At 42.3% G+C, this 22,648-nt stretch overlaps 1 protein-coding gene and 2 pseudogenes across 2 annotated transcripts; 1 reads left to right on the top strand and 2 right to left on the bottom strand.

The window, feature by feature from the left end:
* Positions 1 to 551: 551 nt before the first annotated feature.
* LOC103663537 lies at positions 552 to 1,886 on the bottom strand (annotated as a pseudogene).
* Positions 1,887 to 10,861: 8,975 nt separating this feature from the next.
* On the bottom strand, positions 10,862 to 16,416 carry LOC121102269 (annotated as a pseudogene).
* CALHM6 (calcium homeostasis modulator family member 6) lies at positions 15,234 to 17,528 on the top strand. 2 transcript variants are annotated; one of them, XM_040627680.1, is made up of 2 exons: positions 15,234 to 16,144; positions 16,958 to 17,528. In XM_040627680.1, exons 1-2 carry the CDS (start codon positions 15,614 to 15,616, stop codon positions 17,387 to 17,389), a joined length of 963 nt encoding a protein of 320 aa, XP_040483614.1. In that variant the 5' UTR covers positions 15,234 to 15,613; the 3' UTR covers positions 17,390 to 17,528. The 2 variants fall into 2 exon arrangements, 1 of the variants encoding a protein (XP_040483614.1); XR_005834342.1 differs by lacking the exon at positions 15,234 to 16,144 and adding an exon at positions 16,154 to 16,633 and having other exon boundaries at positions 16,958 to 17,100.
* The last annotated feature ends 5,120 nt before the right edge of the window (positions 17,529 to 22,648 follow it).

Below are 22,648 nucleotides of genomic sequence, written 5' to 3' on the forward strand. Positions count from 1 at the left end.
TTCTGCAAACTAAGTTATGTTTTTAAGATAGAATATAAAGAGCCCACATACGAGGCTTATTTGATAAAATGTGCAATAATTCCTGAAAACACTGCCCTGTCCATGTTTATGCCATGATGGTGCTAAAGCATGCTGGCTAGCAATGATGATAACAGCCATCTTACTGAGGCCCCTAGAGCAAGAATTTTGCACACATCTGCACACCGATTTAGGAAGGATGTAAGGAAGATACAAGCTACAGCCTCATCGTATAAATTAGGAAGCTGGGCTCAGAGAGGTTAAGAAATGGGACTAGAGATGCCCTGCAATCATTATGGGCAACTTCATGAAGCTCAAAATACAACAACGTCTTAATATTTGCTTTTAATTATTTGAAATGTTCAAAATACCACATTGTCATAATTTAAACTAGTGATGAGCATAATCATGTCAAAACTATTAAAGTCTCACTGCGATTTTTACGTTTAATCTTGTGACACTGAAAAGATCAAGCAAAACAACTTTTTTTGTCAAAGTAGACTTTAAAAATAAAGATAGACTTAAAGACATCCTCATATTTTACTTCATTTATTTTATGTTTTTGAACCGATGGCTCTTTATTTACCTGTGGACAGTTCAAAGGAAGTTTAATAGACAAAAAAAGAAAGAAAGAAAGAAAGAAAGAAAGAAAGAAAGAAAGAAAGAAAGAAAGAAAGAAAGAGAGAGACACAAAAAAGAGAGAGAAAATTTGGGGTTTAAAGGAAACCTAAGTGTTACTAGAAGCCCGATTGAAGGATTCACATTTGTAGACGGGAAATACAGCGCAGATTTCTCCAGAGAGCAGTTTTTTAAAAAGTTGAGGGGGTGGTGTTACGTTTTAAAGGTAGCTTGTGGGGCTTATTTCCCAGGCTTAAAGTAATTTAGGGGAGGTGGTACAATGCTAGGTTTAGGGTGATAGGACAGTGGCCACTGCCCAGGGCCCTGGAACGGATCTTGCTGTCACAAAGTGCAAGATAAGAGAGTAATCACGGTGCCAACCAACATTTTCGGATCGAGCATTCATCACGTAGGCCCAAAAGGTACAGGCATAGGCCGTGTTGGGGTAGACGTGCCCCAAACCGTCAGCCAGTGGCAGGGCCTTAGCGATTCCCCAAAGCCTTGACGCTCTTGCGGAGCGAAGCCAGCATTCTTTTTGTTTCCCTTGGAGCAGGGAAGGTGGATTTCTTCATGAGCCACACTGAGGTCCCCACGTAGCACAAGGGGCTTGCAGGGAGCCAAGCCCTTCAGAAACTTGCAAAAGCCTTCATCCCGGAGCTGCCGGGACTCCAGGCACACCAGACCTCTACGTGCTCTGGGTACATAGGCTGTTCCCAGAACAAATGTGTCGAATTCAGCCACAGTCACTCGGCCTTCTTGATCATGTTCCTGATCGCCAGTGCCGTAGTTGACCCCGAGTGGGCGTGGGTGGGAGAGCAGGCCCACACCCTGTACCTTCCCTGTCTGATGGTGTTCACCAGTACTGATGGGATAGTTCAGGCAGCAGAGTTTGTTCTCTGAACTTTCGGTCTCTTTGAGGCACAGGATATCTGGGGCTTCTTCCTATACCCAATCTAAACCCTCCTTCTTACTCCAGGCTCCAAGCCCATCCACATTCCAGGAGCAGCTCTGGCTGATTTACCACTGGGTGAGGTTTTCTCATCTGGGGGTGAGGGGTCCTCAGACAGAACTGGCACCTCTCCTGCTGCCTCTTTTCCATTTCTCTTTGCTCCTGTCTTACTCTTCTTGGCATCTGGCTCAATCTTGGGCTCATTCCCGTCTTCTGCCACAGCTCTCTTTCCCCCACGCTTTTCGCTCTGTAACAAATGCCCTTCTGAACGTGTACCACATCGCCCGCTGAAGCCGTATTTTTATTGTGTTATCTGCTTGGGCCGCAGCCTGCCTCCTCTAAAAGACATCTCCACGTTTTAGAAATTACAACTACTTGTCACAATTTAAGATCCCGGAGCACGGCTTACAGAGAGCATAAGAAATGCCATCAGTGCAAAATCAGACTTCTGCGTTTTGTTTCTGGTCTCATCTTCTACCCAAACTGTGAGTCACTTCGATTCTTATAAAGTAGAAATGCTTCATAAACATAAAAGCAAATTATTTACTAATTTCTTCACATTCATCTCTTAACTTGGTGCTATTATGTGGACTTTGCTCTTATTCATAAATGTTTGTGGTTTTTCAGGTAGTTGAAATGAATGAAGTCATTGTAAACCTATAGTGCTTTCAATTGGCTGGCTAATACTTTTTATGAAATAAACCTACTTTATCACCCTCTCTTAAAGAAGACAAAGGTTCGTCTGAAATAACTAATTCTGGGTGTGGAGATATAAAAGAGGCTAAAAAATATTTCACAATCAATTCCTCTTTCAGATAGCCAATCACTTGTCACTCACACTGCTTTTTAAACACTAGCATTCTGTGGAAGGAACCACAGAACCGTTGTTTTGTCTTCCAGTTTGGAAGATTTAAACAATGATTTTTCACTTTTGATTAAAATTTGTCACTTTTTGGTTGAATGTTTATATTTTCGAAGATCACGCCAGTTTCATTCTAGAACTAGAGTTGTGTATTACAGCTTGATAGAGTTGAAAGGGACCCTGAAGATGATCTAGCCCAATCCTCTCGTTTCAGTTGAGGAAACACCTTGTTTGGTATTTCTCGCTTCAGTGCAGAGGCAGGCATCACCAAAATCAGCGTTGCCTGCTTTGACATGCCCACTGTAAGCTGGACCAACCCGAGGTTGGGGAATAAACAAACAGGGACGAAAACAAGTCTATGATGTCATCAACCCAGCTGTTGGATTGTTCTGCCCCCAAATAATTTCGAGTAAGAGGCAGACTTAAATTCTGGAACTATATTCATTTATTTCACGGGATAAAGATGGCTGATAATTTGTTTACTAAATTTTCTTTGGTTCTCTGTAAGATGACCGAGTCAAGCGTTAACACCCCGGAGAGCCCAAGAGCCTATTACGACAGTGACTTAGCGCCCTCTAGCACCTGTCGGAGTCACCACCGCTAAGAAACCTTTCAGAAAATGTCACTGTGAAACTGTTGAGTTCTTCACACCACCTCACTTCAATTCTCCCCAAAATTGCACGACATCCATTGAGACAGCTCTGTAAGGAGAGAAAGCTAACATGCAGTGTGGTGAGGGTTACTTCAGGAGTGAGAAGAGGTGTGGACGGGGAATGACTGACTTGACCGAGTGACACTGTGATGACTACGAAGAGGTCTCGGCCCCCTGGGAGCTCCCCCATTAGTAGGAGAGACCGGATTTCGGAAAGGAATGTTGCAATAGGCACCTTGAGAACTACTGCAGAGTTATCGACTTTTTTAATAGTGTGGGAGCAAGGAAACAGACCACTAACTCTGCCTGGGGTTGCGAGGATCGCTTCAGGGAAGAGATGACTTTGCACGAAGGATTAAAGGGTGAAGAACAGAGAAACATCATTCAGAGCAGCAGTCGGAGCAAGTGAAAAGGCTCCCAATCGAAGAGCACTTTGATACATACGTATGGGTAATGCAGGGGGTCAGTGCTGTTGGAAGCTGGGGATGGAGTGGACAGAGGTGGCTGGAGCAGGACTGGGAAAAGCTTCTATTCCCTTCTATTACCTTCTACACAGGGAATATGGAACTTGTCCTCTTGACGATGGGAGTATTGGGGGTTTCCAACTGGAAAATAATGTGATTGGATTTCTTTCTTTTTCTGCCTTATGAGTTGAGAAATATAACCCACAGTCAGAAAACTACTAAAACAAACATACTGTATAAAGCATAGTTATGAAGCAAACACTTCGGTACCTCACACTGTGGTATAAAAATAGAACATTGTGAACACCTGTCCCTTCTTTCTACCCCATCGTAATCCCATTCAAGTCCTAACGACGATAACCACTGTCTTTGTGATTCTTCCTCACTACTTTGCTTTTCTTTACCGTTCTGTGACTTGTATATACTTCCTCAGAAAATAACACTTCAACTGCTTGTGAAGTTTTTATAAATGGAATCACACTTAAAATTCTGTCTTTGAGTGTCACTGCCCCACATCACGTTTGTAACATCGTCCTTGTTGGCTGTTGCTGTCGCAGCCATTTCTTTACTTAAACTGCTGAACGGCATTCTCCTGTCTGAATATTTTGCAATTTCTCCTGCATGATGCTGTCGGATATTTGTTCTTTGACTTTTTAAAACCAGTTCTTTCCCAACACAAACAATATTGCTATGAGCTTTTGTACTTTGTGTCCTACTCGCATGTGCAGAACAGTTTCTCCAGCCTATTGCGGTTTCTTCCAGGAAGTTAACTCTGATGGGACTGTATGGCATCCACTAGTGGGGAATGAGATCATACTGGTCTGGTCCACTGTCAGGGAGCGTGGAGAAGAGGTCCGATCAGAAGGATGGTCCTGAGGTAGCGTGGAGCTGCGCAGGAAATGGAATGGCACCCACAGGTGACCCTGAGTTTTCTAGCTTAAAAGACTGAGAGCCTTAAGTGACAGCAAAATTCTGGAGGAGAAGCAGGTTTTAGGGGGGAAAATGATTTCTATTTTGGGTTTGAGGTGACTGCTGGACGTATAAGCAGAAATGTCTGCTAGGCAATCAGAAATGCCTCTTGAGAACTTAGGAGGGGAGGGGCTGGAGGTGAAGATGTGGAAATGGTAACATACAGTTGGTTGTCAAAGACACGTGAAAAGAGAGTAACAGTCATTGATGGCACTTTCTGAGCATTTACCATGTACCAGGCACTATTCTAAGAATGTTACGTGTGTCTCAAGAAACACAAGCATTGGTGAGGATGTGGAGAAAAAGAAGCCCTCATGCACTGTCGGTGGGAATGTGAGCTGGTGCAGCCACTGTGGAAAACAGTATGGAGGTTCCTCAAAAAGTTAAAAATAGAGCTACCTTATGACCCAGGAATCACACTACTAAGTATTTACCCAAAGAATATGAAAACACTAATTCGAAGGGTGCATTCATCCTTATGTTTACTGAAGCATTATTTACAATAGCCAAACTATGGAAGTAGCCCAAGTGTCCACTGATGGATGAACGGATGAAGAAGATGTGGTATATACAGACATAACGGAATATTATTCAGCCATCGAAAAGAATGCAGTCTTGTCATTTGCAACAACATGGATGGAGTTAGACAGTATAATGCTTGCTAAGCAAAATAAGTCAGAGAAAGACAAATACCATATGATTTCTCTAATACATGATATTTAAGAAACAAAATAAATGACCAAAGGAAAAGAGAGAGAGAGACAAACCGAGAAACAGACTCTTAACTATAGAGAACAAACTGAGGCTTACCAGGGGGGAGGTGGGTGGTGGGATGGTGGAAATAGGTGATGGGGATTAAGAGTGCACGGATGAGCAATGTATAGAATTGTTAAATCACTATATTGTATGCCTGAAACTAATAGAACACTGTATGTTAACTCCACTGGAATTAAAATAAAAAACTTAATAAAATTTTAAAAAAGAATGTTTCATGTATCAACCCATTTAATCTTCACAACAACCCAAGGAGGCATAGAATACTATTATTTTCATTTTACAGATGAAAGAACCAAGGCACAGGGAGGTTGAAAGCTTGCCCAAGGTCACACATCTAGCCAGTGATGGCTCCAAGAGGAGATTATTCAGGTAGTGTATGTGGAAAGGATTGAATTTTAGTGAGTACCAGTATCAATAGTTGTGAGGAGGAGCCTGGGAAAGACACTTAGCTGAACAGTCACCAAGTTAGGAGGAGAGCCAGAAGAGGGTCATTAATAGCTGAACTTAAGTTAACTGGGTAAAGGAAGTCAGGTGCCTGGCTGGAGGAGGTCAGGAGGAGTGCCAAAGTCGAGTCATAAGAGCCAAGCTGGAAACTAGGTGTCAACAAAACCTGTGCCTGCTTGGCTCACTGCTTCCATGAAAGGAAGTAAAACCTTTTTAAGGAATCTAATAATAAAATACAGAAAAAGAGTTATTTGCCTTTGGTTGCTGTCTACAGCTAAAGTAAAAAGAAAAATCCCTCCCTTGAGAAATTCAGTTATGTATGGTAGGGAAAGAAGGTAGAGAAATGGGGCTGGTAGTGGGGAAGATGAGTGCTATATACCCGATAGGCCTGCTGAATAAACAAGCTGAACTGGGCAGGAAGGAGGAAGTTGTGGGAGAGTCCCTACCCTGCCGGCACCTGCAGCTCCGCCGCCCCCCACGGTGGTGGGGTCACTCTGATGCAAGCGACTGGGAGTGGGTGTCCAGATGGCCCTTCAGCTGTACCTGGAACCTGTCCCATGGCCCTATCTTCTCCATGGTGTTGCCCTGTTCCTCCTGGATAGATGTACCTTCTGTTGGTCACAAGGCTGGCAATCCAAGATGCCCAGGCAGGCATGATCTCTGTAGAAGGGTTCAAGTTCTGAGCCGGACACAGGAGACATGCTGCTGACTCTGCAGTAAGAGAAGAGAAAATCCAAGTCTGATTCCCATTCATTCATTCATCCATTCATCCATTCATTCATTGATTCACTCATTACACTCACAGATACTCATCAAACACCTATATTGTCCTGGGCACTAGGCTAAGATCTGTGTAACCAAAAAGGGATTAAATCAAGCATGATTCTCATCTTCAAGAAACATATAATCTAGTTGGGGAGATGAAAAAATAGTAAGTAGCAAATAGAAGATTATAAAACTGTCATAGGTAGCAAGAAGACAAACAGGAGGCTAAAAAAGATGGAGTGGATGGGGGAATTTAAAAAGCTGATCTTACAACACATGGTAGATTTCACAGGCTCACGCTTGCCCAATTCTCTTTGCCTTTAATGCATAGGAGAGGACCGTACTGCCCCTTCCTTTGCAGTCTGGTGCAGGTTGGTGACTAGTTCGGACCAAATACTGGTATTGGATGCAGGACACTTCCATGATAAAAATCCTCTCTCATCTTCCCCGCGTCTGCCCCATTTCTCCACTATCTCCCCATACCCACACATAAGGGAATAAATTAAGGGAGGGATTTTTCTTTTTACTTTAGCTATAGACAACAACCAAGAGGAAATAACTTTTTCTATGTTTTATTATTAGGTTTCTTAAGGAAGTTTCACTTCCTTTCCTAAAATATGTGGCATTAGTTTAGCAGTCTCGTGGTGAGCAGCATGGAAACCGATAAGGGAGGGCTAGAAGGACCACAATTCTTATTTGGCTGCTGACAAAACTAACTCCTGCATTAATTTGGAAAGATTATGTAGCTCAAGAAAATGTGGCCCAAGGAGAAAAAATTAGAAAACAATGTTTCTAGTGTGTGTTGGTTGCTCCTGGCTATGTTTTGGCAAGACATTATAAGCTCGAAAAAGAATTGATTTGTGAGCGGAAATGAAAAGGAATAGAGATATTTCAGAAAAGTGAGGACTTGCAAAATTGGAAAACCTGACAGGTTTTAGACTCCAAACTCTAAGAGCGAATTTGGGGAAGCCTTGAAGACAGTGTCCATTAAAATAAACCAGTGGAAAGGCCAAATAATTAAAAGTATCGTCTCTACACCTATTGGTAATACCTCTGAGTAAGTTCAGGAACTTTGGGGCAAAGATAAAATTAAGGTATTCAATTGGTAAAGAGCCTCAGAAAGATAAAAATAAAGGTGTAGCTTTCCCACAGAAAACTGTCATCTCATGTTTACTCAGGGTACCTGTACGGGCAAGAGAGAAAGACAGATACATACAAGTTAGGGGGGAGAGAGAGAATGCGGCAAGAAAGCAAAAGAATATAGTAGATCTGAGAACAGTGTTTTAAAAGGAACTGTAACAGTACTGGCAAATATAGGTTACTGAAATAAGAGACAACAATCTTACTAAATAATTTTGGGAGAGATTTATTGTCAAAGGAATCATAAACCCACTGGACTCGTGGCCTTCCAACATTGTACAAACAGCACATGGACTAAGAACACTGCTCCACCCCCAGAAGGGCATATACCCACTGAGTATGCGGCCAAGGATGATAACAGAAGACCCTCCAGAGGTTGGAGTCAAGAGAGTCAACGAATATTTTTCAACCACCTTGCCCAGGGGAGAGGCCTTTCTGGAATTTGCCCAGGAATAACTTCAGAAACATAACAGGTCAATCAGCACCTGCTGCTGGCTTCCACTTTTCCCTTTCAGAATGGAGTGTTTGCTGCAGTTGTCCTGGCCCTGTTCCTCCGCTGTGCACTGCCCGTGTGGGACACATTAACCTATTACTGTTAGTTCATGGTTCTGTAGCTCAAGATGGGCCATGTGAAGACCTGATGTAGAGACTGCCACACACTACCCAGACTCTGGACTGGGAGCTCCATGATTGGACTTCTGGTTTGTTTCTTTTGGGAAGAAGGTGGAGTGGGAAGAAGAGTGAAACAAAAGAGTGACCTATAGTAGAACTAATGATCATTCCTATCCTTCTAGCAAATGGAAAGATGACATGTCCTTGTCTCCTTGCAGTAAGGTGGATCACAAGACTGTGTTGAAGCATTTAATGGCTACTGGGAGACTCCCACCCCCAGGAGCTAGGGATCTCACCAGAACCTCTTTTGTAAGAGCACTAATCCCACTTATGAGGACTTCACCCTCACAACATAAGCACCTCAGAATGGCCCCATTTATTAATACCATCACTTTGGGGGCTTAGAGCTTCCACATAGGAATTTTGGGGAGACATATTCTGACCACAGCACTGTCTGTAATGAGCAGGAAGAAGGAACAGAAAATGCCCTGGAGACAGGGTGTTATGGAATTATCCAAACATTGCCAAGATGCAAATGTTGCCGAGGAGAAAAACACAGATACAGAGATGACGATCTGTATGTTCGTCATTGAAAAGCAAGCCCTAAAGAGCGGAGAGTTACTTCCTAAAGGAGCAGAGTATCAAGCCCCCAGAGCTGAAGCAAGGAGAGTATGGGGTTCCTGAGAAGGCCAAGGTTCCAACTGGAAGACATCGGTGTCCCTCTGGCCTGGTTTTCTAGTTGCCCTGAAAATTAGGAGTCAATATGTACAGATGAGAAGCCATTTCAATTCAGTACTGAACTCTCAAAGCACTTTCTAATATCTGCCCCTACTCCCTCCTCCTATGGGAAGAAAATAATAACTAAAGTGTTATTTAAAGGTGTTTCCTTTCTTTTCTTACTGTTCTTGCAACTTGATAATAGTCCCCCAGGAAAGGGATCCTGGGATAAATTGGAATTCTGTCTACTAGGAGTCACTTCCCCTACCCTAACACTCTGTTGCTCAGTCCGGAGCAGTTCCCAGCCTGCATTAAACAGTATCTTAATTCACCAAACTTATTGGCTTTTTGGATTTCCCCGTACATAGATGGTTTTTAATGAAGCTGGACCGAAAGAGGTAACTCCTGGACACTCAGGAAAAACTTGTCTGGATCAACACTTAAAAGAAGAGATGGTGGTTTCTAAACTGCTGGAAACTGAACTTCCTGCTGTCCTTCTTCAAAAGCTCCACAATCTAACCACTCACCCACCTCCATTCTTCTCCACCTGCCTTTCCTCTCTGCCTTGTTTCTGTGCCAATAGTGGGTACACAGAAGAGCCTACAGAGCACAGTTGAAGCCTTCTCTGAAGGAGACAGAGGGTCTTTCCATCTTGTTTCCCTCAGGACTTGGATAAATGCCACCCAATCCCACCTTTCCATCTGATCTTTTCCTCTTCTCCTCCTACTGCTTTTTGCCATCTTCCCCAGTTCTCAAACACTTCATTTCTTTATCTTCTATATTCTTCAAACACAGTCAGTTTCTCACTAGGATTTATTACTTTGGGCAAGAAGAGGTGGATTGTTGGCATTCAGGTTCAGGGAGCAACCCTTATAAGCTCTGTGTGCGGACAAGGAAGGACAAAGAATGAGCCTGTGAAATTGCCTCTTCCCGGACTTCTTTCTCAGAGATTTTTCATTCGATCAAAACATTTCATGTTAGTATTTTTTAATTGTAGAAGGAACATATATGCACATTAAAAAAAAAGACAAACACTAAAGAAAGATATGCAGCAAGTCTCTCTCCCTGCATTCATTCACAACCCTTTCCCTTACTTCTCAGAGGTAAACATTTGACAGTATTTTTTAATCTTGCAGAGTATCGTACACATCAGCAAGGGACATACGTACATTTTCTTTTTCTTTTCTTACACGGATGTACGGCATGCAGTGTTTTTGTTTATCTTTTCCAATTAACATGTCAGCTCTGTCTTTTCACCCACACCGGCACATACAGACCCACCTCACTCGTAGCACCTACTTTGTCTTCCATTGCATAGATGCGAATGTTTTAAATATGCAACATATTTCATGTGATATATTCTTTTTTGTTATTTCATTTATTTATTTTTAAGTAATCTCTACACCCACTGTGGGGCTTGAACTCACAACCCTGAGATCAAGAGTCGCGTGCTCTATCAACTGAGTCAGCCAGGCACCCCTCATGTGAAATATTCTTTTGGGGAAGATCTTCCACAACATTTTAAGTTCTCCATTGAGTTACTGTGAATTTTTGAGATTTTGCAATAATGTCATTTATAATTTGAAGAAATCCAAATTTCCTCCTATTAAATTACTTTTTTCTTTATTCTTATCCTTTAATCTTATTTGTTATTTATTATTATTATCTTTGGAAGTCCAAATCTTTGATCATAGTTCACAAACTAGTAAACCAAATTTGACAGCAGGGGAACTGGACTTGTGATGAAGCAAAATATAAGTAAGTGGCCATTGACAATGACGCTCTAGCATACATTAAAATCACCTGTGAAATAATTTGAATCAATGGAAAAACATAATGTAATTTACGAAAATTCTTAATAGACTTTTTTTTTTTTCAGTTTTATACCTTTATTTGACAATAAGCGATTCGTTCTCATCCACATGAACTGTAGTTTTTAAAGTGGTGACAGGTACATAGGTAACCAACGTACAGATCTTGTTTGGTGAATCTTCATCCTCATTATGTTTTCTGGACAACTGCACATGGAATATATGGTATGGAACATTCTTATTCCTTTGGCCCAAACAGCTTTGTTGAGCCTGGCGTCAATGTGTACATCTGAAGTTCCCATCTCCTTTATGATAAAGTTCTGGATCTCTTTGAGTGCCCGAGGGGTACACTTCTTGAAACCCACTCATAGATGTACTTGTGAATGTGGATGGTGTATTCTCTGGTCACTACCTCGGTGATGGCAGAATGACCCTTCTTCTTCTTGCCACCCTTCTTTGTGGGAGCCATTCTGATGTGTCCTGGTTGGAAAGGAAGCTAGACATGGGTTTTAAGAGCCATGGAAAGATGGGCACCTGGGTGGCTCAGTCAGTTGAGCATCGACTCTTGATTTTGGTTTGGGTCATGATCTCATGAGCCCCATGTTGGGTTCCACGCTCAGCACGGAGTCTGCTTATGATTTTCTTTCGCCCCCTCTGCCCCCCACAACCCCTGCTTACACTCTCAAAAAAAAGGAAAAAAAAAAAAACCCATGGAAGGAAAACTAGAACCTTTATAGACTTACGGTGTGAGATCATGATGACGACGATGATAACAGTGATGACAGCAAAGAGTGGCCACATCTAGGTTCTCAGGGTTAAAATAATCATCTTCTGTAAAAAAATAATTTTTTTAGTGTATAAATCACTGAATATTTAAAATTTTATGATAGGTTTAGAAAATTCATGCTAAGAAAAGGGAAAAATAATTTGTAAAAACGTTACTTGAAATGTCATGGGATTGCCATTTAACAAATGACATTCCTGTGTCAGGGAAAGGGTCTGATCTTTTCCTCCTTCTGCTTTATACTTCCATTGGAAGAACTTCTATAAACATTCAAAAATCTTAAGATAATAACAGGTTCAGATTTTCAAATGCATAACATAAATAATATATTTCCATAAATAATAATGCACAGAAAGGTATTCTCTAAGATTAAGAGTGTCAGATCTAAATTTACTTGTTGATTTTGGCATCTAAAGTTGTGTCTTGCACATGGTGGATCTTAAAATATAGATGAATTTTGATTTGATTTTATTCTTACGGGTGGGTCTCGGGACCAGGATTGATACTTTGCTAGAATCTAGAAGTCACATTCCAAGCAGGCTCATACCATTAATCTGAGTTCTCATGAAGACTACAGAGAATAATGTTTGAGAACTAGCTCACTTGAAGATGACTACAAGGAACTCTTAGATTCACAGTGTGAAATTCTTTCAAGAGTTTCCTCTTCCTTTCTTTTCCACGAACTTTTTTTGAGGTTTCTGAAACCAATTCCTGACAATGATAATGATAGTGCTGAGAAACAAAGTACTACAGTTAAAACAAAACAAAACAAAACCTATAGCTATTGGTTTTCCAATGTGCTTACAATGAGAATCTCTCACTCATTTTTTAAAAGCTAAAGTAAATTGGTATTAAATTATAGATTTTCAAAAGTGTAAAGGTCTTTCAAATATTTAGTCTACTGTCGAGAAAAAATTCTTGAATCCTCTCCACACCATTAGTATATTATTCTATTTCCACTAAGTACTGAACTTCTCAGCAATGTGTTCTCCACACAGGGCTGGATATAAAGGGCTGAGCAATCTTCAATAGACTCAGAACTAGAATCACCCACTGCTTCAGTGATGACAGGGGTAGATGTTGGGTACCAGACTCATCTGCTGGTCCTGGGAGAAAACTCAGACTGGCAGGCAGAACCCAGACTCACAATTATGGTAACCTGTACTAAGTACAGAGTGATCATTGGTATCTGGGAGATCCATGATTGGGGAAGCACAGTGGTGGTAACCCCAGGAGGTAGTATTTAGAGACACAAGCTGATAGGATACTAGGTCAGGATGCAGCTCAGTCTGTAATGAGTTTCAGGGGCAGGGTGGCAAAACACATACTCTGGTCTACAGAGCCCCTAAATTGACCTTCCACCTGCAGCTCTGCCCTCGTGATGTGCCAACTTCCTTCTCGCCTCTAACGTTCCATCACTCCGGCTTGCTTTCCAACCACAGACTGCCAAGTTCCCTTGCACCCCAGAGCCTTGCTCATTCACATTTATCCTTAAACGTCCTCTCCTTACAAATGCGTTTTCAGGACACTCTCTGCCACATGATTCCATTTTAATAATTTTCATAACTTCGATGAGTTTCTTCCTCATTATCTATCCTCACTAATATAAGCTCAATGAAAGGAAGGTATCTGTTTGTCCTGTTCCTTATTACCCAATAATACTAGGCACCTTTATAGATTCCTATCATATTCTGGGGGCTTATGAAACATTTACATGAATAACTGATTAAACAAATGAACGAATTAATAAACTGTTAACAGATGAATTACTCTAGCTGGGATAGGAGACTGACAAGATGGACGTTTCTGTAACTAAAAATATTTGAAACCAAATCCTTGATAAAATAACAGGAGCTAGGGAGAAAAAGAAAGCCATCACCAGATGCAAAAGTCTTAATAAATGAAGGGAATGAACAGATGGCCGGAGTGAGGTGGGGGAGGAGGTTGTGCTGAATAGCTTGAGCCTCAGTGGAGAATAAACTATTAGACAATAATGGAAAAGCCTGGGTTTGGACATTGTAATGGGAGAATGCCAGCCAATCCTCCTTGTTTTGAGAAATGTGTTACTCCAGAGGACCAAAGGGCACATTTTAGTTAGGTGACAGTTAAGGGAGATTTGCATAAAGCCATCTGCATAAAGGCTGTGGATACAGTGGGATTTTGTCATGATGGTATACAGAAAGTGTGGAGCAGGGAGGCAACACCTTCAGGAGATGTGTGGTGGGAGTAAAGAAGAGTCTAGCAGTAAGAGGGCAGAGTCAGCTGAGGGACAAAAGAAGAAAAAAAAATTTTTTTTGAGATGTAGGAATAAAGCAGAAATGACCTGCCTCAAATAGGGAACTTTGCTGCAAGTTTACAGGAAGCCTGGCAGTACCCAGCTTAATCTCAGAGAGGAGGGCCCCCAGCTGTCCTGCGTGACAGTTTGGACTCACACGGAGAGAAGAGCTTTTCACCAAAATGCTACAGAATGGTGGTTTTGTGCCAGGCACTGGGAGTGGGAGGCAGCTAGGAAGGCAAGTTGGACTAAGAAAAGGAAAGAATAATACGTCTCTTTCCCCTTCTCTAACGATTCATGTGGTTCTGGAGCCTACTTACTCTTCCCGGGTCAATAAGACAAACTTGGTGGATGAGTGCTGGCAGTAACCAGTTCACTGTGACCTGCCCATCCAGACCCATAGCCAGACACCGTCCTTGTAACGAGATGGACCACGAAGGGCACACTAATTCTCTTTAGTGGAGGATCATTGAGTCACCGGATATAACCCTTGGTCTAAAACTGAGCATTGATATGGATTCTTCAATCATGCACAATTATTTGCTGTCTATTCCCAATGTTGCAGATAAGAGGCAATCCCTCACATTAAACATTCATTTAATGGGTGCAGCCTACGTGAAAATGTGCTGTACAAACACTACTCAATCTACTTGTCTCAACAATCGTGAAAAGTGAGAACTATTATCCTGCTTTTACAAATGAGAATGCAGAGTCTCAGAAGGGCAAACTTATTAAAAACACACACACAGACACGATGCACCTCCAAAGCCTATGTTCTTTCAAGTACAGCTCACCTCACTCTGACGCCACACAGAGTAAGGCTCAGATTTGCAGAAGTGGTTACAGTTTGAGTCAGAGCAATGCTGCTTTGAGGAAAGTGAAGGTGGAGGAAACAACATGGTAGTTTGATGTAGCTGTAGGTTGAACTTCTGGGGATCAATTAGTGTTTTTTGAATAACCATGTCAGCCCTGCCTCTCCACCCACCTCTGAACAACTGGGTGGTCACTGAGTAAAAACCAGATAGTCGTCCAGGTACTGACAGTGTTAGGACATACCTGGGGGAATAAAAGAGGCAGAAGCCAGTACAATATGTTCAGTCTAAAGCTCTATGGGAGATCGGAGGAGAGAATAGTCAGTGTGAATGTGGTTGGTGATTCTGTCCAGAAGGGGGACAGGAAGGGGACAGAAGATCATGGAGGTCCTAGAACTTGAGCTGGGCTTTTTTGTGATTTAGCTTATGAAAGAGAAACCAGAAATTTGTCCTTGAGTAAAGTTTCCTGTAACTGGCTAGTTTTTTTGTAATCGTTTGGGTCTAAGAGTTGGCTTAGGAAGGAAGGCAGCTGCAATAGGCGAAAATCTGGCGTTTTGCGTTTACCCAAGTAACATTTGGTACTCTTTCCATTGGGCAGCTGCACTGAATCAGGAAGGGTATGGAAAGTCCCCTGGTTTCTTGTCAGTTGGGTGTAAACAGAGGTAACCACGGAGTGGGGCCTATCCTCAATCAAGTTCTTCAATCGTGAGAGAAGTCACCAGTGATCCTGAGAGGCCCAAGGGTGTGTCAGCCACAGTGGGTCTACTGGAAATAAAGCGAAAGCTCACGGAGGCCCGAGAAGCCCTTTTCCCCTGTCCGGAAGCTGCTGCCCCACAGGGTAGAAAGCCCTAGACCTCAGCTCCCCCAAACCGTTGGAGGAGCAGGGCGGGTAAGACGCAGAAGCTTCCAGGCCTGTCCACGGCGCCCCCGGCGGTAGGAGGCCCATGGAGAAGTTTCAGTCGGTGCTAAACCTGCACCTCAAGCATCACAGCGCGCTGGGCTACGGCCTGGTGACCCTCCTGACGGCGGGCGGGGAGCGCGTGTTCTCCGCCGCGGTGTTCCAGTGTCCCTGCAGCACCACCTGGAACCTGCCCTACGGCCTGGTCTTCCTGCTGGTGCCCGCGCTGGCGCTCTTCCTGCTGGGCTACGTGCTGAACGCGCGCACCTGGCGCCTGCTGACCGGCTGCTGCGCGCGCGGCGCCCGCTCGAGGAGCTGCGGCGCGGCGCTGCGGGACGCCGTGGTGTGCGCGCAGCTCAGCGCCGCCGCCGCCGTCGCGCCGCTCACCTGGGTGTCCGTGGCGCTGCTCGGGGGCGCCTTCTACGAGTGCGCCGCCACCGGGACCGGCCCCCTGGCGCGGCGCCTGTGTCGGGGCCGCGACCCCACTTGCGAGGCCCAGCTGCCGCTGGCGCCCTGCGGCCAGGCCCAGGCGTCCGACGCGCAGGCGCTGCTGAAGGAGCTCAAGGCGCAGTCGCAGGTCAGGCGCGGGCCGCCGTCGGGAGGGTGGGAGAGGGGCCGGGGAGGTGCGGGCGGGGTGCCCTGGCTCCAGACGCAGGACCCCGGGAGACCCGCTAGAGCGGCGCGGGCGGGATCCGCGCCAGGCGCCTTACCTCCAGCCCTACAGGATCCTCTTGATACCACTTGTCCGGGCCAAGTTGTTTGTCCAGCCAGAAGAAGGCAGAATTGTTAGAATAAAATGGGTTGTCCTGGCTCTAAAGCCACCACCCCACACTGCTTCTGGGCATGTACAGCTCAGAGGTTCTTGAAAATGAATGCTTGTTTCATTGGATTTGCCGAAATTCCACGTTTTGAATTCTAGCGGAGGGATACATAGGCCCCTTTCTGGGCCCTTGCCATGACTTGGAAAGTGACTTGTCCAGCAGTTCTGCCGAGGGTTTGGGAGCTTACTGCCACTTCTTTCTCTTAAGAGACTAAGACCTAAAACTGTTGTTTGATCATCATCACTGTGAGTAGTTCAAACTCTATGTAAGGATTGTTAAATTTTGGGGCGCCTGGGTGGCTCAGTCTGTTAAGCGTCTGCCTTCAGCTCAGGTCATGACCGCAGGGTCCTCGGATAGAGGCCCCCATCAGGCTCCCTGCTCAGTGGAGAGTCCGCTTCTCCCTCTCACCCTCCCTCCTGCCCGTGAGAGCGCTCTCTCTCGCTCTCTCTCGGGCGTGACCTTTCTCTCTCAAATAAATAAATAAAAACCTGGGGGGGGAAAGGATTTTAAACTTTTTTTTTTTTTATAAAAAATGTGACTAAATTGCTGTTTCGTTGTGTTTTCCTCAGGTGCTGGGCTGGATCCTGATAGCAGTCGTCATCATTTTCCTTCTGATTTTTACATCTGTCTCCCGATGCCTATCTCCAGTGAGTTTCCTGCAGCTGAAATTCTGGAAAATCTATTTGGAACAGGAGCAGCAGATCCTTAAAACTCAGGCCACAGAGCATGCAACAGAATTGGCAAAAGAGAATATCAAATGTTTCTTCGAGGGCTCACATCCAAAGGAACACAACACCCCCACCATTAAAGACTGGCAGCAAATTTCATCCCTATACACTTTCAATCCAAAGGAGCAGTACTACAGTATGTTGCATAAATACGTTAACAGGAAAGAGAAGAGTCATAGTATCAGATCTAACGAAGGAGATGCAGTGATTCCTGTTCTTGGCTTTGTAGATACACCTGGCATGAACATTAGTCCTGAGTTATGTCCTTACTAATGAATATGGGGAAAGGTCTTTGGAGTTTTCACTTCATTAGAAAAAAGAAAAGAACTTTGGTGTTGTTTATGACTGTTCCTTTTTTGATTTATCAAATTGTGGAAACAATTGTAAATCAAATAAAAAATTTAGAACTTTACCTATTATTATATTAATTATAACAAAGGAAGCAAAGTCAAGTGATTCACTCAAAGTGACAAACTGGAACTAGGTGGGAAGTTTTATGCCCCTAGTCTAGGGTCTTTTTCACTGGATACTAACGCTGTCAAATAAGACTTCAGTAGCAAAAACTGAAAGAACAAATGAACTTCTGACCTTTCTCTTAGGTTATCCTATGTTAATTTCAAATTACCAGCCTTGCAGATTACACATTGTTTGGAACATTAAAATACTGGCATTTTATGGCTCTAATGCAGTTATTAAATAAAAACCCCAAAAATTATCACAAAAAGGAAAGTAAAATAAAAAAATACAAAATATGAAAAACCAGGATAATTGCATGCAAAACTGTTGGTTTTCGCTTGCAGGATCAGAGGGAAATTTTTAAAGCATTTTATAATGGGAAATTTCAAATATGCACAAAAGTAGAGAGGACAATGTTATGAACCCCTGTACAGTCATTACATAGCTTCGACAGAGTATGGAAGTCTGATAAAACCCGTACAAATAAATATAGAAATACAGACTGTGACCTGATTTAGAGTGTGGGAGGGGACTGGGGAAATCTGTGCGAAACTGAAACCTGAAAAATAGCAGAGCACTTCTGTTTACAGAACAGCATGGCAAGGACTGAAGTGAGAAAGATGTTAGCACAGTTCGAATCCTTAAGGGTGACTGGGAAAGACAAAACAAGGGACAGGTCATGCATCTCCTTGAAGTCATACAAAGGAGTTTGGTTTTCATGCCATGAGCATTTTAGGAAGATTGGTTCTGATATTCTTGTGGAAAAAAGCATGGCGGGGAAGAGGGAGAGCCGACATGGAAATGGAGAGACTGATCAGGGGGCCACTGCAGTGAAAAGAGGTGGGAGTGAACTTGAATTGGGTTGACGGTGATAAAAACAGAAGAAATAGAGAGGTTCAAAGTAGATTTTGAACATAGACATGACAGGCTTTGTTGATGGAGAGGATGCAAAGATTTATTGAGAGCAATGGCGTCTGTAGACAAACTTCTGTTGCTTGACAATACCAGAGGACTTTAGATGGTCATTTGTGAACATCTCCCAAATCTATGGTCTTTTGTGTATTTTTATTTTTATTTTTTTTAAAGATTTTATTTATTTATTTGACAGAGATGGAGACAGCCAGTGAGAGAGGGAACACGGAACACAAGCAGGGGGAGTGGGAGAGGAAGAAGCAGGCTCATAGCAGGGGAGCCTGATGTGGGGCTCGATCCCATATCTCCGGGATCACGCCCTGAGCCGAAGGCAGACGCTCAACCGCTGTGCCACCCAGGCGCCCCTTTTGTGTATTTTTAGAAAGAACACATGAAAATTATAAACTGTAAAGGAATTGAGCACTGGTCATATTCAGCCCTTCTTCCTCTCTCGACAGACCTCTGTGTTGACCTCTATGTGCCCTTTGTTGCCCAGGATCATTTAAAAGAACTAGTCAGCAGAACTAACATCCTGTTGCTGAGTCCTATATTACAAGAAACTTGGTGGCAGAAACTGCATGACCAGTTTCTTTCTATTTCCTAATGAATAATTTTGAAAATTGTAGCGTGCTTACTTTCATTTTGCTTCCTTTATTTCATTTTCCCATTTCTTTTGTATATTCTCCTCTTTCAGTATTCCCCTCCACCCTGGTCTGCCATTTGTCCGTCCATCTTCAATAGTATAGTCTCCATTTTGTTGACTTATGCCCCACTTCCTCTCACACAGTATTAATTATTGTTAAAGTATATATACTTAAGGGAAAATATGATAATGGTAGAGAGCTGTGTGAAGTAAAAAGTACCTTACTCTTTTGCAATATATTTTTACCAGAGGAAGCCATGTACTCTGTGTCTACACAAATATTATCGTACTCTAAATGTGGGTCTGCAACTTTTTCACATAAAATATTGTTGTTCTATGTCCATATATAACAATTTCCCCCATAAAAAATACCGCACAGTATTCTACTGATTAGTAGGATATGATCCCCTTTTTTGTTAAAAAATACACATACAAATATACACACTCATTCATATAGAGTAAATATATAAAGTGTATATAAATTTGTCAAATTTGGCCAATTCTCAAGACTAATATATGAGGCAGAGGATTTTTTCTATAAGCCTCATATGTTTTTGATTTTTCAATTTTTTTTTGGTAATGAATGATAAATGTTAACTATATAATTAGAAAAGATTAAAAAGAACACTTAGAAAAGTGTAGGGTTTTGCACTCAACAGGAAGTTTTATATGTCTCCTTCATTTCGTTTTCGCAAGTTCGTGGGATACCCGTGAAACACATCACTCACACTTCCAAGTGAGGCATTGAAAGTTAGAGTGGTGACATTGCTAGTCCAAGGTCATACAGTCAGTGCAAGGCGGAACTAGAGCTAGGGGACTGAGCCTTTCTGGATCACGTGGTTCGAAGTAGCCACTTGGTGTTTTTCTTACTGGGCCAGGTTTTTCCCTTCTTAGTCCACATGCCGTCGTGAGCAGAAAAGATGCAGATGTCCTTAGTGACCCTTAATGTTTTTCATCTCATTCAGGAACTTGGCAACTGTTGATAGCTGAGACCACTTTGAATAAACATAGTGATATCGGGACACAGCAGTTATTTCATGGTGGGAATGTGGTTACCACTGTTTGGTAGGGCATACTACCTCCTAGGAGCCTGGCTCCATATAGACACATCATGGGCTCACAGGCATTTCTAAACTCGGTGTATACAGTTGATCCTTGAACAATTGGGGCTTAGAAGGGCTGACCCCCACACAGTCGAAAATCCATGTATAACTTTTGACTCCCCCCAAACTTAACTACTAATAGCCTATTGTTGACTGGAAGCTTTAATAACATAAACAGTTGATTAACATGTATTTTGTATGTTCTATGTGTTATTTACTGTATTCTTACAATAAAATAATCTAGAAAAAAGAAAATGTTAAGAAAATCCTAAGGAAGAGAAAATATATTTACAGTATTGTACTGTATCGAGAAAATCCACATATAAGCGGACCTGTGTAATTCACATCTATGTTGTTCAGGGCCAACTGTATTTATTTGCTGGCTCACCAAATGATTCTTTATAATCACCCTGGCTTTATGCTGCCTTAAAGGCTTAACTTTAGAAGAGATTCAGACACGGCCCCTGCTAATAATATTTGCTGTGAAACAACCATATTGTTCTAAGAGATGATTCTGCACTGTGTTGAGTCTGGCAAGATGATACAATTTACAGAGCATAATAAGAATAGGCATGGTGTCTTTGCTCCATTCAAAGCCATATATAGATATATCAATGCTCAACAAACCAATTAAAGAAGCAAGACCTGAGGGAGCATCTGCAAATAGACTTAGCCCCCTACACAAATGTCTCTGGCTGGAAAACATCTCGAAACCCCTAAGTTTCACAACACCTTATCTACCAGGTGGCTTATTGTAAAGAACTCTTCCTAAGACAAAAGATGGAGAAATGCTCCCTGAGTCAGCCCCAGCTGCAGCCGCCACTGCCTCGTTCGTCAGTGGCAAACTCCCACTGAGTGCCTACCATGTGCCAAACCCTGGGTCTGCCCTGCAAGCTAAGCCTTTAGTCGATCTTATTTTGTCTCTTCCTCTTTATTGCCACCTTACAAAATCTCTTTTGTGAATTGCAATGTAAGGACTGTGGAATTGACTATATGACATTCTTATCTAAGGCAAGAGAACTGAATCATAAAAGGGATACGGTCTGTCAAGATCCTTTGCCGTAAGGAACAAAACATTAAAACCGCCTAAATGAAAGAAATTTCTATAAGATTAGGCAATTTATTGTCATTTAAAAAATTGTGGGATAGCCAACACAATGAGGAGTATATGAAACATTTGTGTACATTTTAAAGAATAATTACACAGTAAACATCTATGGAACCAGCACAGAGGGGAAAGAATACCTCTCCAGCACCCCAGGAAACACCTGCTCCAAATGTCACTCTACAGTCTTAACTCTCTTTGCCTAAAAGTGGTGTGTGTGGTGGTGGGGTGGTGGTGATCATTTCCTTACTTTTATTTATAGTTTTACCACCTATGTGTGTATTCCTAAATTACTAATGGTTAGTTTAGTCTGTTTTTGAACTTTATATGAATGAGAACATTCTCTAATCAATTCTCTAACAATTGTTCTTTTTTTTTTTATCATTTTTTTGCTTTTATTTGATGGATTCATCCATGGTATGTCTAGAACAACTTATTTATTTTGATTGCTGGATAGTATTCTATTACATGAATATACCACAACCCAGTTATCCATTTAACTACTGATGGGCATTTGATTTGTTCTCAGTTTCTGGCCCTTAGGAGCAATGCTGGAGTGACCCTTCATGTATTTGAATTCTAGTCTGCATGCCCTAGTGTTGCTTCAAGATGTGTTCTTGGAATAGTTGGAAGCACGAGAGCATTGACATATTCCAGTTTGCTAGGTAATATCAACTGCACTACTACAGAGAGGGTAAACAAGCCATAAGTGACTGTTAAGTATAGAGAACAAACGGAGGGTTGTTGGAGGGGAGGTGGGTGGGGGGTGGGCTAAATGGGTGATGGACATTAAAGAGGCCACGTGTTGGGATGAGCATTGGGTGTTATACGTAAGTGATGAATCACTAAATTCTACTCTACTATACTATATGTAAACGAACTTGAATTTAAATTAATAAAATAAAATAGAAATAGAACCAATAGCATAATAGTGGTGATAATTTTTGGATTTCATTAATTTTCAATTTAGGTTAAATAAGGTTTGTATTTGCCATATTTTAAAAACTGTGTTTATTTACTCTAGGAATGAATTTTTTGGGATGGATTTTATGATAGAACTTTTATTTACATATACGTGTGTGTGTGTGTGTGTGTGTATAATTTTGTTTCTAATCAAAATGATTATGTATGTTTGGTTTTGAAAGCCTTGGGGGAAAAATTCCGTGGATCACTTTAAAATGATTCTCCTTGTCAAGTTTCAGGCTCCATTCAAACAATGCCCTCATATTCACCATCAACTTCTTAATATATTCATTTTCAGTCATTCAAGAAACATCCAAACATATATTGAGAATACCTACCAAACGTGGGAG

The sequence above is a fragment of the Ursus maritimus genome, unplaced genomic scaffold (assembly GCF_017311325.1).
Source record: "Ursus maritimus isolate PB19 unplaced genomic scaffold, ASM1731132v1 scaffold_13, whole genome shotgun sequence".
Lineage (NCBI taxonomy): Eukaryota > Metazoa > Chordata > Mammalia > Carnivora > Ursidae > Ursus > Ursus maritimus.

Excerpts from the sequence above, each read along its gene's own strand:
- CALHM6 (XM_040627680.1), top strand. The coding sequence starts at position 15,614 with ATGGAGAAGTTTCAGTCGGTGCTAAACCTGCACCTCAAGCATCACAGC. Across the intron at positions 16,145-16,957 it reads AGCTCAAGGCGCAGTCGCAG|GTGCTGGGCTGGATCCTGAT; the intron begins GTCAGGCGCGGG and ends TGTTTTCCTCAG.